This window comes from Daucus carota, chromosome 7 (genome assembly GCF_001625215.2).
Source record: "Daucus carota subsp. sativus chromosome 7, DH1 v3.0, whole genome shotgun sequence".
Taxonomy (NCBI): Eukaryota; Viridiplantae; Streptophyta; class Magnoliopsida; order Apiales; family Apiaceae; genus Daucus; species Daucus carota.
In genome coordinates this window covers 36,236,803-36,257,020 of record NC_030387.2, presented here as the reverse complement: position 1 = coordinate 36,257,020, position 20,218 = coordinate 36,236,803, and the positions used below count along the sequence as shown (strand labels likewise).

At 33.9% G+C, this 20,218-nt stretch overlaps 2 protein-coding genes across 2 annotated transcripts; one reads left to right on the top strand and one right to left on the bottom strand.

Annotated features, from left to right (window-relative positions):
- Window positions 1-5,914: 5,914 nt before the first annotated feature.
- Window positions 5,915-7,572, top strand: LOC108193895 (scarecrow-like protein 32). Its single transcript, XM_017360740.2, has one exon. It carries the CDS (start codon window positions 6,060-6,062, stop codon window positions 7,413-7,415), a length of 1,356 nt encoding a protein of 451 aa, XP_017216229.1. The 5' UTR covers window positions 5,915-6,059; the 3' UTR covers window positions 7,416-7,572.
- Window positions 7,573-7,681: 109 nt separating this feature from the next.
- On the bottom strand, window positions 7,682-9,887 carry LOC108193896 (peroxidase 51-like). Its single transcript, XM_017360743.2, has 4 exons — window positions 9,542-9,887; window positions 9,265-9,465; window positions 8,984-9,149; window positions 7,682-8,234 (listed from the first exon to the last, which is right to left on the bottom strand). The coding sequence occupies exons 1-4, from the start codon at window positions 9,749-9,751 to the stop codon at window positions 7,843-7,845; spliced, it is 969 nt and encodes a 322-aa protein (XP_017216232.1). The 5' UTR covers window positions 9,752-9,887; the 3' UTR covers window positions 7,682-7,842.
- Window positions 9,888-20,218: the final 10,331 nt, after the last annotated feature.

Below are 20,218 nucleotides of genomic sequence, written 5' to 3'. Positions count from 1 at the left end.
ATATGCAGAAAATAGAACCAACGCGGTACAAAATGTGAAGATAATTGTTGAAGAAAAAACGAAATGAGGACATGATTGACCATATCACTTGAATGCTAAATACCCAAAAGAAACAAAATCTATCAAATGGGGAGCCAAATTTCAATTGTTCTATTCGAGTGCAAGCCACCAATGCCTATGGTGGAAGTGGTGAAAAGGAGTTGGGAAGAGAAATCATCCGGCTTTTGGGACGTAGAAGAGGCGTTTATGAAGAAAGACGGAGAACTAATCGCTTAATATAGCATTTTTTTTTTGTCATAACGCTTAATATAGCATATTAATATATTATATGTATGTTCTTGTTTTTTAAATGTTTGAACGTAAATCATTAGCGATTTGTGTAATGAAAATTATATGATTATTCTTATATTTGAATTTTCAGATATTATATTAAAAGAGTTAAATATATTCATATTTATATTATAATTTATTTATATTTATGTAAATTAATTCAATTTATTTTTTAAAATGATATTAAATTTTTACATACATTGGCTTATAAACTATATCATAATTATTTTAATTTATAAAATCTAATTAATATTTAGTTTTTATTTTCAAAAATATTTTACATATTAGTTAAAATTTTAATAAAGAAAATAAAAAAAGTAGAAAAGTGGAAAAAAAGATCTGGTGAGAATGGAGAATGAATTACTAAGAATATTGGGCAAATCTAAAACTAAAGAAAAAAGAAAAAAATAATGATCCTTACGAAACATATCAAATTTGGGGATATTTTCGGGCACGGGATGGATATTGAGGGAGTTTGGGGAAAAAATCGGGGAGGGGCAAATTATCCGTCCCCGATTTTCATATATAATATAAATATAATATTAATATATTAATATCATAAAAAGTATTAATAATTAAAATATTAATTTGTATATTTATATAAAATTTAAATAATCTTCGTCATTTGTTGATAAATTATATCAGATTATAATACGAATTAATTGTGATAAATTTAATTTTCTTTTTTCTTTTTTATTTTAAATAAGTATTATTTTGAAATGGTACTTAAAATATTTTAACGAATAATACATATTATGATATACTAATATTATTTTAATTGAAAATTGTATTGTTGAAAATGCGTTATAATAATTTATTAAATATACATTTGCCGAATTTTGGTTGGATTCCCACCTTGTTCGGAGGGTAGAAAAATTTCTAATCCAAATGTTAGAGTCCGGAAGTATTAAAATTTTAAATAATTAGAGGTGTTAAAAAGGTGTCCTCTATATATTATTTTTAATTTTTTTCAATAAAAATTTAATATTTATATTTTTATTCAGGTAAAAAAATTAAAAAATAATATATAAAACATTTTTTTTTCATATCTCAAATTAGGCGTAAAAGATCGACTTAGAGAGAACAATTGATAAGACACTTCCTAAACTTTACCGAGCTTTTCCTTTGTTAGTTACCAACAAAAACATTCCCAAACTATCAAATACATAAACTTATATGGCGGAGATCTCCTAAACGTGGCTATCCAACAGATCCATCGATGTCTATGGTGCTTAATTATATCACCGAACTCCATCAAAACAATGAGGGGCCACGTATTCCAAGTCTTTTGGGACCAAATTGCAGGCTCAGGCGGCAAACCTGTTGTTTTCAATAAAGTTATAAAACCCGGCAACCAAAACTTGTATAAGCCCCAACTTCAGTATATTATAAGCGGTACTGATTATGTAACAGACCATAAATTATCACTGTGTATATATAAAATTAAGATTTCAAGTTACTAGTGACAGCATTTAAAAAACAAAAAAATCATAACCAACTTCCTAATCCGCAAATGCGTATACTTTTTCATATTTTTTTCCCATAGTGTTGGCATGATTTATGAACACAAACCAAAGGCAAGTTGATGGAGCTAGATAAATGAAAAAGCGACCCTTGGAGGGTCTTTAAGGTCACTGAAAAATCAGGATTCTACGTAATCAGAGTCCACTCATTGATATCCAAATAAGACCCCCAGGGCCCGATATCCATAAATCGATAAATGTGTTGGAACATCAAATGTATAGGCATATGTAGAAAGTTCCATCATGCATGGACCATGACAATGGGAGAGAATAGATTATGCTCGCATCAGGATCCGGAACTGTGGCTGTCCGACCCAGACACAGGCCTTCACATGTCAACTTGCTATTTCTTATATTTGAATATAACTTAGAAAGACAATAAGCAAATGTGTTGTTCCTGTTGCTCCACACTCCCTGGTCCTAGGCATGGCCATCACTGCATCACACACGTTATAATCATATATCATAGAGTACTATATACATATAAGATTTTTATGTTGGAAAATTTAATAAGGGCACCTGATAAGTGTACTATGGTTGCATGAAAATGTGCCAACCTATCTGTATGAAGATTGAAGAGATGGGTGTAATAAGAGTGCATTGTATATACATATTTTATATTTTACCATGATTGAGTGGCTAGGCTCCATACATTTAAAAGAAATGTTTGTGTGCATCATGGGTCGGATGGATAAGCTTAACTAGACAAGGAGATATTTCGGTTCATCAAACCTGAATTGAAAATCATTATATTTATCAACCGAATTTTTCATTTGTAATGCAGGCAAATTAGAGCATCTAAATTAAACCTAATAATTTGTATGGATAGCAAAATTTTTCAGCGATCTAAATTTCTTATTTATAATTATAATCAAACTTTTATAAAAGCATGAGTATAATTTATTTTCTTATATATAATTATAATCAACCTTTTATGAAAACATGAGTTTAAAATTCTTATATATAATTATAATCAACCTTTTATGACCAAAACGTATTTATTAATTACTTTAAAACTTATATTAAGTAAAAAATAGATATTATTTTAATGTAATTTACTTTCATAATAAAATTAAATATTAAATATTTACGATAATTAAGAGGGGTCATGGAAAGAAAACGTTTAAAATCACAATCAATTCCTTATTCCTGTGGCCAGTTAAAACTTAAAACACAGAAAAAATAACCCACTACATAAGGATCTTGATATTCGTACATCGTACCCAGGCTTTTGGTTGAAGGTATACGGGGCTTTCACCAAACTTTATTGGGCTTTACACTGCTAATGATCGAGGACATTTCTTTATTGTACCCTCACAATATTATGCCAAGCCCAAAATCTTTTATTACATGGAAAATAGTTTTTGCAGTTATTATTTACTAGTTTTGCCAAAAGTGTAATTTCCGGACACCCAACACGGCCTCAGATTTAACAAGTGACATGTACATCGAACTTATTTAGCAGTAAGACTATTCTGGTTCCCTTTAACCTGAATTGCGAGAGAAATTCAACTCGGCTGCAGGAATTGAACAGAATGTTGAACTATATTGGATCTTAATAATTCATGTAAAAAGTAGTAGTTGAAAACCTTTTCAACTTCTTAAATTTATGGAGTAACAAGAACTAGCTCAGGAGCCACATTAGCTATGCTTGGGTAATATTGGACGCGGCGTCTTTCATTTGACTACAAACTGATGTGATTTCTGGGAATTTAAAGCCACATTTGTTGATTGTTGTTGTTTAATCGCTTTAATCTCTGATCCTCATGAAGCTGCAAATTACTCTGGCTGATAATTATGCAGTCATCTTCAAGTATGAACACTGAACAAATAGGTCAAATTGTTTGTGACAAAAGAAAGCATATTTTGAACATTAAGTATCAAGAGGCTTGATCATTGCAGTATATTACTCCACAAAATCCAGGCCAAATTAATTCACTTATTAGAACATAGATATATGTCACTATTAGCGTTTTAAAAATCCGAAACCATATATATTTAAGCTCTAATCTTCTTGTTAATCAACTAGGCTATCCACAAGCATATACACTTGTTAATTTGTTTATATGCTGTTTTCTTGATTAGCATTTAGCAGTCGCGATAAGTATAAATTAGTGAGAGCATTCCCCATACTGAGAAACGCCAAATATGTTTTCAGTTAACGCAGTTTTAGTATATATAAACATATAATTATGTCGTATAGTCTTTGTACCTGAAGCTAAGGAATCCTCCTTGAACTTTATATTGGATCAGCCCTAATAAATTAAGCCTTAAGTTTAACTTATTTCATTCTTCTTATATGGTTTCTGTTTGATTCTGATTAGCTAGCGTATTCTTTCTTTGTTGCATTGCATCTGCTGTAAAATTAAATGCCTTACAAATAGGGACCAGAAAGCGAGTCATGATCTTTTTCTAATAAAGCTTGGCAATCAACACAGCTTAGACAGTGGATTGTTCTAATGAAAATAATTCACCATTCGTGGTTGCATCATGAACTCTGCAACTTCACCATCATTATATCAATATGTCCATCGTTCTCGTGTAGGACATAGAAGAAGACGACGTAGCTGAAGTATTTCATGTCATACTGATCTGAAATGGTCTACAGTATTGTTAATTTTTTTTAAGGTGCTGATGACTTGCATCAGACAATAATAACGGTCATCCACATCAATTTTCATAATTTTTTAACATCAGTTCATCTAGAGTATATTCTCTTGAAAATTTGAGAAGCTTCAACTAAACAATGACTTACTAGTCGTTCAAAACAACAAATTTGAAGCTTAGAAATAGCTAGCACAAAGGTCATTCGAACAACTACTGTCTAAGACTAAGACAACTGCACCAAAACCTTTAACATTATCATTGATTTTAGAGAGCTTTTGGAAACATGCATTTCATTTCAAATGATGGATTTTAAATGACAGGATTTGAGTTGTCATTTCAATTCTCAAATTTATACTAATATTTGAATATCCTGAATTTCAAATGAAATCCAAATCCATATTCCCAAACACGTTATTTGTTCATATTCAGAATTTCAAAAATCCAGGTTCTAAAACAGACCATTAAAGTAGTTTGCCTAAGAAGGATTTGAATAGGCATCGCCTCAATGAACAAAATTTAGAGCACAGTTATTAAAAATGTTATGTTTATGACACTACCTAATTATCTCCTCTTGTGGGAAGGGTCCGTGGTTCATCAAGGGGTGGCAGTTTCGGGTAATGGGTCGTGTTCGTGTCAGTCGTCGGGGCGATTTCGGGTCAAGTTAAAATCACTTAAAATTGAATAAAACTGAAAATTGAAGTTATTAGAAAGGAAATTCTAATTTCGGGTCATTTCGGGTCCATTTCGTGTCAAACGGATGATTTTCGGGGCACTTTTGGGTTTTGTCTCAGTAAATCGGGTTGCGGGTTCGGGTCGGGTTCGGGTCGTGTCTGATATTGACAGCCCACCGTTCATGTGACACTTTTCAATTTTCATCATTCTCAGAACTGGAATTTACAAAAAAAAGGGAAACAGAGGGTAGATTATGTTAAAAACAATTTACTTTGCCGCAGCAGCAAGACGGATGGTCCGTGAGTGGAATGAGCCAAAACTATACCGGTTTAAAAATCATAGAGATATCTTGTCTGTCTTTCCTATATAAACATGCCAAAACGTCCAACTCCCTCACTACATTCAAACAAAGTGTCTGGCCATCTGATCACATGCCACCAAAATTCAAACTCAATAATTCATATTACTATTCAGCCTTCCCTGTATTACCCTCTAATCAGAAGAAAATTTATCTCTTCCTCACTCTCTAAAAAAGAACAAATCAAAAACCTATATCCTTGATTCCAGGCGCAGATCAATAACCTATATCCTCGATTCCAAGCTTCCATCCAGGCGTATACGTGAAGAAGAAGAAGAGAGTCATCTTCTAGCTCCATCTAATACTCTTTCTGTTACTAATCAGTGTCATATGGTGGTCCTAAATGAAATATATGACATGCTATTGGCACAGGCTACATATATTGCTTAGTAACATGCATGTGAAAGAAGAAAAGGCTGTTGAAACTAGCAGCCTCACACATATGATTCATGTCTCCTTATAGCAATATCACAGGTTCTAGCTAGTACCACAAGTCTAGTCATTTTCTTCCTTTTTGTTCCTCTTTGTTGTCTCTTCTGACTAATTTAATTCCAAATCTTTCTTTCCCAATGATGCACTTTACCGGCACTAGTACTCCTCCACAAATGCACCAAATCGCGCCATTTTCAGGTTTTTACAGTAGTATTAACCAAGTAGTCCACAGTACTCTACCACCATGGCCTCACTCAATATTTCAGCCTTCATCAAGGTCCCTCCGCGACTCCTATTCCATTGAGCAATTACTAATCCACTGTGCCAATGCAATCGAAACTAATGACTCAACATCAACACAACAGATCCTATGGGTTCTAAATAACATTGCACCCTCAGATGGTGATTCCAGTGAACGCCTCACTTGTGCCTTCCTCCGAGCCCTCGTGACTCGTGCAGCTCGATATGGCACTTGCAAAGTCATTCCTTCAATTCCTAATGTTCAGAAGCCTATCTACAAATTCTCCATGATGGAACTAGCCAGCTTCGTTGACTTAACTCCGTGGCACCGGTTTGGCTTCACAGCTGCTAATGCAGCCATTTTAGAAGCTGTGGAAAGCTACTCAGTCATTCACATAATTGATCTGAGCTCAACTCATTGCATGCAAATTCCCACTCTTATTGAAGCTCTAGCTAACCGCGTCAAGATCCCCACACTAGTCAAGCTAACTATCGCGAGTGCCACCAACAATATCCGCCCTATTTTCAACATATCGTACCAGGATTTAGGTACAAAATTAGTAAACTTTGCTAGGTCTCGTAATATTGTATTGGAATTTAAAGTAATTTCTTCTACCGCTTCAAACGGATTTCTGTCACTAATTGATGAACTAAAGATTCAACAACTTGTACATCCCAAGCGAGACGAGGCTCTAGTAGTGAACTGCCACATGATGCTCCACTACATTCCTGAAGAAACCCTAAATCCGCAGATGAATTTTCTCGATTCTTCCTCAGCATCTTTCAGAACCATGTTCCTTAAAGCAGTACACAGTCTCAACCCAACACTAGTTCTGTTAGTAGACGAAGATGCAGATCTTACGTCAAAAAGTTTAGTGTGCCGCTTGAGATCAGCATTCAACTATTTGTGGATACCATATGATATAATCGACACGTATCTTCCACACGACAGTAAGCAGAGGCAGTGGTACGAGGCAGATATAGGGTGGAAAATAGAGAATGTGGTGGCAGAAGATGGTTCTAGAAGAGTGGAGAGGGCGGAGGCTAAGAACAAGTGTGTGGAACGGATGAGAAATGCGAAATTTAGAGAGGTTGGTTTTGGAGAAGCAGCAGTAGATGAAGTGAGGAGTATGTTGGATGAGCATGCAGCTGGGTGGGGATTGAAGAGGGAACAAGAACATCTTATGCTTACTTGGAAAGGACATAGTGTTGTTTTCGCAACTGCATGGATACCTAATTCGTTCGACCAATGAAGCTTAAGCTTTTCTTGATGGTTGATTTGATCATTACTTTCTGTTTATCTTGTTCTGTAATTACTATCAGTTTCATAATAGTTGTTCCAGTTGCATGTATCATAGTATCATTGCTTTAAGATATGCCATAGTTGAGATCAGTGCAATACTAGAAAAACGGGTAAATTTGATTGGCAAATCGGTCAAATTTAGTTAAATTTGATCACCAGCAGTCAAATTTAGCTATATTTGACCGCTCCATGTCGGTCAGTCATAACGTCGTCGGATTTAGCGAAATCGGTCAAAAATACCCGGTTTTTCTTGTAGTGCCGTGTATTGTATTCATTCACTCTAGTAGCAAAAAATTTGCACTTTGTTTGGCTCTCAGTAAAATTAGAGTGATTATTAGGCCAAAACACCTTGTAGAAACATGCTAATTATGATGTATTTAGTTGAACGAAGAGCAATCACGCCGAATGTTTCCATTGCTCCCTGTCTTGACTCCGACTCGACCCAACTTCGTCATTGCTGTACTAAAGGCTTTTTCGAATGCTGCAGAGTTGCTGGCCCATGAATTGACGGTCGGCTTGGATCGTGAATCTGTGAAGAGGACTTGATCGGAAGAGAACAGTCCCATGCCCTGCTGGAGATTTTGGTAGTAAACATTGTCAAAAGTTCTAGGAGTGATGGGATCCATGTTTATGGCTATTGTTGGGTCGACATTTTTAGGACACATTTGCTGCAGTTGAGTCGCGTAGGTCTTGTTTAAGGTAGGGTCTATTGGTTTCTGAATTCGCTTTGCAAACTGATTACAGTGAGAAAATCCCAAGCTATGGGCCGCTACACAAGATGACAAATATATGTAATCATTAACCAATCAATGCAAATTTATATATATTGGCGAAATATACCATACGAGACTAGTGTGAGATCAATTTTTCACTATAATAACAATATTTCAGCACTTTGAAGAAAGAACATAACATTTTTTTTTTTAAAAAGTTTCAGGAAGAAAAGTTAATCAAAATTGGGGGTCGAAGGGAGTCGAATTAAAGTCTCCTGCGAGACTAAACTCTGATATCATATTAAGTAACCAATTATCTCAATCCTATTATATATATTCTAACAAAAACAATGATTTTTCATTGTTCTCATCCTAGAGTAATAATAATTCATCAGATCTAAATTAAAACAAGTAGATATTTTTAGAATAGAAGATGACCAGAAACGTGGTCCAGGCATTCTATTAAAATCTCTTTTGAAATAACGTGGCAAGACTAAATCAAATCAACAGGTGACTAGGTGAGATGTCCCTGCATAGTGAATTAGTTGGTTACGTAAATGCATTGCTTCTTTCTAGCATAAGCTTTGGAATATTATTCTATCCTAAGAATGTAGAAAGCCATTTTTTTCAGAAAATTTTGCAAAAGGAAAAAGAGCACAAAACAAAACGCACAGACCCAGTAAACGCTATAAAACAAAAGTCATTAAGCACATACGTTCAAACACGGAATGTCTGATAGAAACTGTGTACTGGATATAATGCAGGACTTGATGAAAGTTGTGATTAGTGCAGGATTAGGTGGTACCTGAGAGTGCAATCATATCAGTTTGGCTTAATCCATTGTTTGCAAAAAGAGAGTTGAGCTGATCCAAATTGAATCCTGCCTTCGGCAACTTCCCATTCACGTCCGAAGATTTCGAAACCAGCCCGTCTAGCCTTCCCAATTCCACAGTATATGATGGTCCCCCTGACTGCTTTCACGTTACAGGACCACCATTAGCAACCATTTTCCGCAAGTTATAGAGGCCGTTTGGGAAAACTTTAAAAAAGTAATTTCTGTTTAAAATAAAAAAACTAATGACATACCAGGGCAACGACATCCCTGGTGGCAATGGCAAGAATGTCAGCACAAGAAACCTTGTTTTTGCAGCTCGCGACAGCATCAACAGCAGCTTTAGCTTTGATCACGGTGTCAAATCCGTCTCCGGCTAATGACAGATTATCCGAATGGTCTTTCTCCGCAGTGTTACTTCCCGAAGACGCAATCATCACCGAAGCATCACAACCCTACATGATATATATGCACATCAGCACGATCAAATTTTATATAATGTCGCACAAAAGATCGAAAGAGCTGGCGTACCTGGACAAAACAATCATGGAAGAAGAGACGGAGAGTTGCGGGTATCGTAACGAAAGTCTGTTGAATTTTAGTTCGAACAACATTTCTTACAATGCTTTCGACGTTCGGACACACATTAGCGTAGTAATTCGGCACTTGCGCGGACACAAGTATTAGGCTCAAACTAATCCAGACTGACCACAGGCACACCACAAGTCTAAATCCCCCCATTAGTACTAATCAACTTGATTAGCAAGAGCCGAATGTTAACAACTATTAATTAACGACTTAAAATGAGAGATATAAATAGATGAAATATTTGAGCTTAAACTGATGAAAGAGTCGAATGTATACCCGAGGGAGGTTTAGCTATGTAAGGAAAAGAATACTTGTCAATGTCATGTAATCACCTGGTTTGCCAATTTGACTTGTACTCTTTATAAATGTACAAGTTATGAATATTTAAATTACATTATTGATAATTTGATACAATATGGATCCATGTGGATGTATTAGTTGAGGAATTTATGATAAATTAATTAGATATAAGAAATAAGCGCCTTTTGGAAGAGAAATGATCAATCTTTGCCGCCTTAAATCTTAACTGCTCCCGTTGTTTTGTTGCACATACGTACGTATAAATGAGTGGGTAGAATTGAGTTGTCCAATTGAACAGGTTAAATATAGGAGAATGTAAGGGATATTGGCGCATGGGCTGCTTAGCTAGAAGCTAAACTACGACATGACATGTTCAGACAGTTTTCTGGGGGCAGAGTTTGCAATAATTTTAACTGTAGTACATCGGTACATTCAGGACCGGTTTTGAGGGAGTGCAACAAGTGCAACAGCACAGGGCCCATGAAAATTTAGGGCCCCAATCTATTACTACTTCTTTCTATCTTTTGGTATACTCATGACAAATATAATATATAATATAATATTAATATCTCTTTAATTTTTACCATTATTTTTACCATTATTTAAGTCATATTTAAGTCTAACTACTTAAAAAAAACAATTTTTCAGTTGTAGTAGTCTAATTTTGTTTATGATATCATGTTATTTTAAATATTTTAAAATTTTGTTTTGTCATTTGGAAGGGTCTCATTCTTAAAGTCAGCACAGGGCCTCAAAAAAGTCCCAAACGGCCATGGTACATTGCTCCTTCAAGAAGATTAACCAAACAGCGCGACAGATAGGGCTGTAAATCGATACGGACTATCCGGTATCTCGGCTCATATCCGGCTCGAAAATATGATACATGTCTCATATCCGTTTTGAAAACGATCCAAATCTGGCGAAAAAATTAAGCCCGTATAATATATGATCCCGGATACGAGCACACTTGTACCCGCTCAGATTCGGTCTCATATAACTTTTCATAATATGATCCTACCCGAATAACCGAATATGATCCACGGTTCATATTCGATTAAAATTCATATACATATTATATTTTAACACCATCATATTTGCAAGTAAATGGTCATCATTTTATAAAATTTTAATATCTTATTTAAGTTTATATCTTCATAAAATATGATTTATTTAATGTGATCATACTTATTATCTTCATATATGTTTAATAAACGATATATATCAACATATAACTATATGTTTTAATTTAAAATTATTATACTTTATAATATTATGTTTACTTAGACTAATGATAGTTATTTGAAAAACTGAAATAATAATGATACTTAGTGGTAGTGGATCATATCCGGCTCATATTCGATGGATCATAAACTACCCTGTTAAAAAATAGAAAATACGATACTGGATCATATCCGGTTCAGATCCGAATCTCAAATACCCGGGATCGGTTTAGATCCGAATAAAACGATCCCGGACCCAAATCTGGACAAGCTAAAAATAATATGATCCGGTACTTAAGCAAAGGGATACCCGGGATCACCCGGATCATTTTACAGCCCTAGCGACAGAGTATATATTTTTATTTCAAATTTATCGACCAGTGTATTACAACTGCTGTAATGAACATTACAGCAGTAAGGCTTGCTAGTAGCAGTAATGTATGTATACCATAGAGTGTCCGTTGAATTGTGGCCCTCAAGGCTTGCTCTGCTGGACTAGACACCGGTTAAAAAAAAACATAAAAAATGATAAGTTGATTGTGTTTATTACTCCCTCCATTCCAAAATAATAGTCGTTTTGACTTTGTGCACGTATTTTGAGGTGTAAAAAAAACGTATTTTTACACACTATTTTTAAAAATTTCTTTTTCTGAATAAAAATAGAGATGTTAAATTTTTATTCAGAAAAAGAAAATTTCAAAAATAATGTGTGGAAGTATGTTTTTTTTACACCTCAAAATACGTGCACAAAGTCAAAGCGACTATTATTTTGGAATGGAGGGAGTAGTTAATAACTTTGGTAGAATAATCTGCTTGCAAGTTCTAGAATACTTTTCTAGTCAATGCCGCGTGTCCTGACCCAGGACTAGACCTGGCCAAACGAACGAGTCGGCTCGTTCCGGCTCGTCTCGACTCGCATATAAACTCGCATAAAACCGGTACCGTAACGAGACGTCCAGGACTCGTCTCGGCTCGTAGGAATAGACGAAGCGATCACGAGTTATGAATACTGAACTCGGACTCGTACTCGTCTCGTATCGTCCGTTACGTCACGTCTCGTTAACGTATCGTCACGTGCAGCCGCCGCGAGTCCGTCTCGTCTCGGCGAGTCCGTCTCGTCTCGTTCGTGTATATATATATATATATTTTATATATATTTTATGTATGGTTTAATGCTTAATTGATACCAGTGTCGAATTAGCGGAAAAGAAAAAATAAACAAGTCAATGCATATAAACTGCACACATGTCACATAATGATAGGGGGGACAAAACATGAAAAGAAAGGCTAGCTAGTTAGCCTGGCCCACTGCACAGTAAATAAACAGAAGCTGCAGTCTACAGAGTAAATAAACTCGTGGCGTGACGAGTTGAACGTGCGAGTCCCCCACCACACCATATATTAGAAAAAAAATATACACAACTCGTCCAACTCGCCAAACTCGCGAGTTGGACACGAGTTTAATATCTGAGATTCGTCTCGGCTCGTCTCGTCTCGCTAGCCTTACACGAGACGTCCACGAGTTCACCTTTCATTAACTCGTCTCGCCTCCGACTCGTCTCGTCTCGTCACGGGACGCCCGTATGGCCACCACTACCCAGGACCAGTAATACTGCAAAAAACTAGTATGCCGTTAAAAAATGTCGAGGGTGTTACTATAGATTTTTTATAATTTTTTGATATTTATATATTTAAGGTTATATAATAAGAAACTTTTTTTTTGATAAAATTTATAGTGAAATGCGTTACGGTTTTTCATAAAAACTAGAAAACAGTTTTTTTAAAAACATATGAATACCTATATATTCCGAAAATAACTTATCAATAAAAGCTGTTATTCTGAAAAATTACTTCCAACTTAATCAAGCAATTTTTGACTTATTTTTCAGTAAAAGGATATTAATATGCTATTCTGAAAAAATTACTTTCAACTTAATCAAGCAATTTTTAACTTATTTTTCAGTAAAAAGATATTGTTATTGTCAATACCGAATGAGTCTTTATTGTTCTAATTAATCCATACTTTTTTTAAAAAAAATTAGATAAAAATTATTGTAAAACATAATTTACTCTTAAATCATTTTTATTATTATTATCACATTTTCAATAACTCATGAATTACTAATAAATCAAAATTATCTAAACAGATATTTTAAACTCTTAATTTTTGATATTAAATCATATTAATCTATAAATCATAATTTGAAACTCAATTGACCGAACTTTATATCACATAGCTGAATCGTATATATTTTACGAGTTACGATCTTGGTTTTTAAGATCATGAGAATACATATGGGCCGGTATAAAACTCGAAACTTCCTCGTTAAATGTTTTGTTCGTTGTTCTGACTGCTGTGTGCACTGGATCGTGATAGGAATTGAATTTCGGGTTCCATATCTCTTGTCATGGCTTTTATGAGATACAGTGGTACACTGGGACTGTAGTAGCCTATTGGGCCTAATGCTCTGGTTCTGGCTCTCAGTCTCTCACAAATTTGCACCACTTGCTTGTTTAGAATATGTTTCACCTATTTGGATTGGATTGCGCGAAATACTTTTTTAGGGGACTGCATGACTTGTTAAAAGTAAAAGAAGCAAAACTTCTCTTTTATTATTGTGTTTGTGCCTGTCTGCCTGACCAAAGGTACTTCTGGCTTTTTCTCGTAAAAAAGTCCATTATCATTTTTTTACCCGTTTTTGTAAAAAATAAATATTTATAAAAAGTTGAAAATGCTAATTTTTGTTTTAAGATTTTTTTTTTCTAAACAGTTTAATCATTCTCAATTTACCTTTCATTTTTAATTCACTTCTTTACTTTGAGGAACAAGCACTTTTTCTAAATTTACCCAAACAGTCTTTTTGTTTTTGATAAATAGAAGCTCAAAATATATTATAAAAAATTTTTTACACAGGTCAACCAAATTTTGTGGCGAGAGGATAAATAATGCGTACCTCTAGAGCAGTATTAGATGCGAGAATAGAATGCATAACAACAATCTTTCCGGGCACAGATGAGAGAAGCAGATTATAAGATCTGACTTCCGAGATTATAATAACTTTGGAGTTTTCGATATATCTGATAATATGTAACAATTTCGAGTTTTTAATATCATATGGCAGAATAATTAGTCGATTTTAATTCGTTTAAAATATCTCATGAAAATAAAGTGTGGCAACAATTTTGATGTCATATTCTAAGTGCCTCGTTATAACTGATTGTTGACACGTATATTAAAATATAAAAATGTAATAGTTATGTTTAATAAAAATTCCAATTCTTATAATAAATTAAAGTTTCGAGCATATACTTCAATTTGATATAAATTTTATGAATAATAATTAGATATGATATTTTTATCATTAAAATATGTATTAACAAGTTAAAATATGAAATGGAATAGACGGAGCATATTAAATCCAACAAAAGGTAAACCCTTTTTTTTTTTTTGGAGTAATCAAAAGGTAAACCTAAAGTCGCAAAATAATAAATCTAAAATTGAAAAGGAGCGGTACTAATAATTAGAAGCAAATGAAATATAATGATTACTGTATATTTGTAAGGGCATGAGTGATGACAGAATATTCAGCAGGATTGATACCCAAAGGGATGGGACAAATAGCTGCATCCAATAATTGTGCTTGTATCTTATTCTTGATCTGATTGACATATCAGTCAGCTGTAGATTCGATTTTCTACTTGTATGGTTGGCCCGATTTATGGGAGTGTTTAAGTTAGATCTTGAGATGTGACTATCACCTCACGCGGACGGTCCTTTATTTTCGCATGTTTATTAATAGTAGAAATTATTTATAAAAAAATAATAATTAGGTACGTCAATCGAATGAGAATATAGTGTTACCCTATTAGGTCCCCAGGCCTCAGTTATGTATTCGAAGTTTCGAACTATCTAAGCTGGAATTGAAATATATACTGTAATCGTTATTTTATGAACACGTGGCTACTCAGTAATGATCCTCGTTCCGATTAACTTTTGCATTCTCCTATAATGTTTTGTAGTTTAAAATTTCTGAAGACTAAGTTTCATAATATAAAATTATTATAATGTATCACTATTTTGTTTTTTTTTTGAAATCAATGTATCACTATTTTGTTGATCATCCTAATATCGTGTTCAAATCAGACATAATAAAATACTCGGTCTTTCCATTTGTTTGTAGATAAAATAGGTATGAAAATTAGAAAAAGTATATAAAATAGTGGAAAAATGAAAGAAAGACAGATAAAGAAATGACCGACGGATTCTGGCACAATTTTTTTTTGTAAAATTACTGAAAAATTTGTTACAACTCTTCGCATGGCTTCTGACTGAAATTCACCATGGGAAATGGCGAAATGGGATAGGGATGGGACAGGGATGTTGAAGAAAGTTTTCAAGTTTTGCGGCGTGCAACTTGTACGCCAAATTCCTTCTGCATGATTGTGAAGACTGGCAAATGAGCTTATACATATGAAAGAAAGATTTACCCCGAAAAAAGTGATCAGATGTGGATTTGACCTGTAATGAACTTTCATGCAGGCGATCATATGTTCCGATTGACCTCAAGGGCAAACCCAGCGGTGATCCAAAGATCCAAATTTAGGGGCAGATTACCCCAAATTCTCCTCCAGCAGTGATCCAAATTTGCATCCGTGAATAGTACTGATCCAAATTTCATCACTGTTCACTGATCCAAATTTGGATCACCTACTTTATTATAAAATAATGATTTTGTTATTTTTATATCTTTCGTTTATTGGACTTAAAATTAATTTGTGATTATTAATATTTAATTAATAATAGTTTATAATTAATAATTAATAAATTTAATTAATTTCATCTTCATTTTCTTGATTTTGAGATCCCTGAGTTTCATCTTCATTTCCTTGATTTTGAGATACTTTGATTGATGTTAAAAAATAACTAAATTAATTAATTAAATATAATATAAGTAGTTAATAATGATTAAAAATTAAATTTAATATAAATTTATGTAATATAATATACAAAAAGTAATTTAGATTAGAATTTTGATCACGCTGTTGGAGTTGGTCAGAAATTTGGATCAGAATTTGGATTAGTTGGTGATCCAAATTTGGATTTTTGGATCACAACTGCTGGAGATGGCCTAAAAGCTCCATTTTGCCAATTTCAGATTCAGAATAGGTGCATCTTTCTTGGAGAATGAGTACATATGAAGGATGGCCAAGTGATTCCGAGAGGGGAATGCTGCTAGTCTGCTACTTATCTCAATTTGAATTTTAAGCAAATAATCAAAGTTATTGTACAATTTACATATATACTGGCTTGAGTTATGGAAATCGAGTGGAAGTGACATTTGAAACAATATTATCATTATGCAAAGTTGTTTCAAGTGTTCGAGGCAAATTAAACATTTCAAAATTTTATCAAAGGGAATCTCTAGTTTAACATTTTATGATTCGGTTCAAGTGTTTATTTAATAATTTTTAAATGTGGGAGTGATTGGACTCGGATAGCATTTTAGAGATTCCTAGTTTGTTGAAAAAATCTTGATTAATTCTAAAAATATATATTGTACTAACTCATCGATTGCGTTTTAATTTGGCTAAAATTGCTTGATCTGTCACAAAAATGTATAATAAATCTTTAGTTAACCCCAAATTACATTTCAAAATTAGTTTGATTTTCGATCTCTGTGGTCATGGACTAGGATGGTAACCCTCGTATATTTAATTCGAAATCTGACCAATGACTGTTGATATTGGTTCTCATACTCGTATCAATATACCTATCTACCGGCACCCGTGATCGATCATGTCTGGATAGTATTCACAGTTAAGCTACAAATCATCTGATCGATCCGAAATTATTATTTATATAAATAACCTAGCCACTTTCTCCCCGACTAAATTCTCATTTTCATTTAAACTAAATTGTTCTATCAAATTTTCATTCAAACAAGCATGCAGATCTATGAGCATTGAGCACCCTCGGCTCCTGCTTCGTGTTATGGGATGATAATTTTATTATCGGTTTGTCTAGTGTGTGCCCATGGGCACATGCTAAGCGCGGAAATTTTTGTATTTGGGATATTTTGATTGGTGTGGTTGGTGTATTTGCAGGGGGGGTCCACCATTATCAAGAGAGAGGAGCCAATCAAAATCTCCCAAGCACAAAATTTTCCGCGCTTAGCATGTGCCCATGGGCACACCATAGAAAAACCGTTTTATTATATTGAGAGAGGTGCAGCAAAATGCGCATGGGTGGGACCAAATTTATAGTAGTGTGAGCCCATGGCTCAGACTTTCGGCAAGCTCCAAAGGACCCACGGACCATATGCCTGCACCTTCTTGCACCGACAAAGCGTGCTTAGCCCTTCTCCTCGTTTTATCTGGAGTCTAGGGTAATGTGTTCACTCAGATTCCACACGATAATACACATGAATTTTTACACTCAACTCTCAACCTACACACACACCATTTGCATGTCAGAGTACGCACAAACAGTTAACTGATGGGACGGGAGTTCTTATCCTTAGATTGTGGTCCTTGTAGATAACTCCCAGGACATACACATACATTATTTCACTCATATATGTGGAGTGTAATTTGTTCCCATCTTCAAATGTTGTTTGTCCATAGCCACTACTCTATGATAAGAGAATCTGTTTCACTCCCAAAATGAGTAACACTAAATACAAAAGTTGTACCGTGTTATAGTCACATTTCATAATTAGTCGAGATGCATGTAAACTGACGCCCAAAAACAGTAGAAGATAGTAAGGGGCCGTTTGGGTGAACTTAAAATAAATGTTTCTTGTTTAAAATAAAAAAGTAGAGTAGAAGTTAGAAGCAAGTTAAGACTTATAAGTGATTAAAGTGTTTGGGAAATAAGTGGAATTCCTGAAACAAAAGCTAACATTGCTAGCTTTTTATAAGTGCTTCTTAACTTTTTACACAAACACTAGAAATAAGTGCTTCTAACTTATAAATCAGAAGTTTGGCTTAAAAGGTGTAAACAAACACCCCCTAGGTAAATTACTTGAAGAGCATGGGGAAGTAAAAAATAGCTAGCACGAACAAAGCAATACAGATTAGTTGACAGTTTTTTAATGAATAGTTCTGTACATGTGTTAAAAAAGCATGGATTAGTATAAACTAAACAGGGCACTCACATGGTTCATTTAATAGAGATGTTGGTTAATAGGTCAACATAGTGGGTGGATGCGGATCAGTGGGTGATGAAATTTAGCCAATTAAACCTCAGCTTAAATTGTTTACCAAACAGTTTAGTTTCATAAACAGTTTAATTTAATCTTTTTAATTGCATCCTTATATTCCCTATCTAGTTCTCTGTACACAACTCAATCGAGCATCTAAAATGTTGGGATTTAAGATCTCATGATGATCAGTCTGGGGTTTTGGACTATTCCGAGAGGTACCTGATTTAAAGGTACGGTCCAGATCTATTTGTCAGCTGATTTCACCTTACTGTCCCTCCATTATTGATGCAACAGTATTAAACTAAGATGGGAGTATTAAGTATTTGTAAAATAGGAGTATGTATTATTGATACAACTGTTCAAATAATTATACAATTCCTGGGGTGCATGTGATACACTTTGGCAGGCTAAGCTGTTTCATTCATCATTATTTATCTGCAATACTGTTCCACATCTGTCTTTAAAGTACTCTACTGTATTACTCAATACATTCAACACCATACATCACACATATACGCACTGTGCTCGTATACTGTGCTTAACAGGGATTGTGATTCGGCCGAGAGCTATTTTTCATTAATAATGATATAATTTTGAAAAAAAAGATTTTCCTGGTATAATATATTGTTCAGTAGAAAAGGGACTTTATGTATACTTAAATCGCCAAAATATGTTTTCCGTATGGTCTGAACTTTTAAATATGAGTATATATAGTACGGTTTTCTATGATGTGCATATGAGCACGCATTAAGCACCAAAATTTATGAATTTGGATGATTTTTATTGGCTTACCCTTTTTTATAATGGTGGACTCCTACATTTACAACAACCATACTAATCAAAATAGTCCAATTTTATAAATATTAGTGCTTAGCATGTGCCATGCACATTGCACACACTAGACAAACTGAAAATTTTAGAGCAAGTCCAAGAGTGTCATAGTTCATGCCCCAAATATAATATAAAATATTATGTCCTAGTAATTTAGGACATACTTTACTAACTTGAACTTCAACAATGTGCTTTATTCTCACACTATGTTTAATATTTTATTATTAAAGACTCTCTTTCATAATATAAAAGTAGAGAGAGAAAGAGAGTGTGATGAGAATTTATAATAAAATATTGAATATGGCAAGGTGAGATGTGCCCCACAAATAGGGTTTAGGGAGGTTATCTAGTGATATAAGGCATCACTATGACATTGTTGGATCAAGTTTTTTTTATCAATTTGCCTAAATTATAACTTAGGATATGATATAAGGCATCTCTTGGACTTGCTCTTATACTCCCTCCGTTCCATTTTGGTTATCATATTTTTATCTTTGTTGGTCAAATTGACTAATTTTTGACCAAATATTATAAATCACTCTTTCAATATTTTTGAAAACTGAAAATTACATCTTAAAGTAGATTAAAAATTATTTCCAGTAACATATTTTTTTTTATTTTTTCAATTGATAAAATATTTATAAATTTCGGCCAAACTTTGGTCAATTTAACCGGCATATATCATATTTTTATCTTTGTTGGTCAAATTGACTAATTTTTGACCAAATATTATAAATCACTCTTTCAATATTTTTGAAAACTGAAAATTACATCTTAAAGTAGATTAAAAGTTATTTCCAGTAACATATTTTTTTTATTTTTTCAATTGATAAAATATTTATAAATTTCGGTCAAACTTTGATTAATTTAACCGGCATAAAATCAAAGGTGACAACTAAAATGAGACGGAGAGAATAAAAGATAGTAAAAAAATGAGAGACATGAACATGGTCCATGTATGTTTGCAGAGCTGGAGTTGTCCGATGCATTCTGTTAAGCACAACTGGAATAACATTGGCTGCTACACTTGGATATGTTGGCATGCCTCAAACCCCAAAAACGCA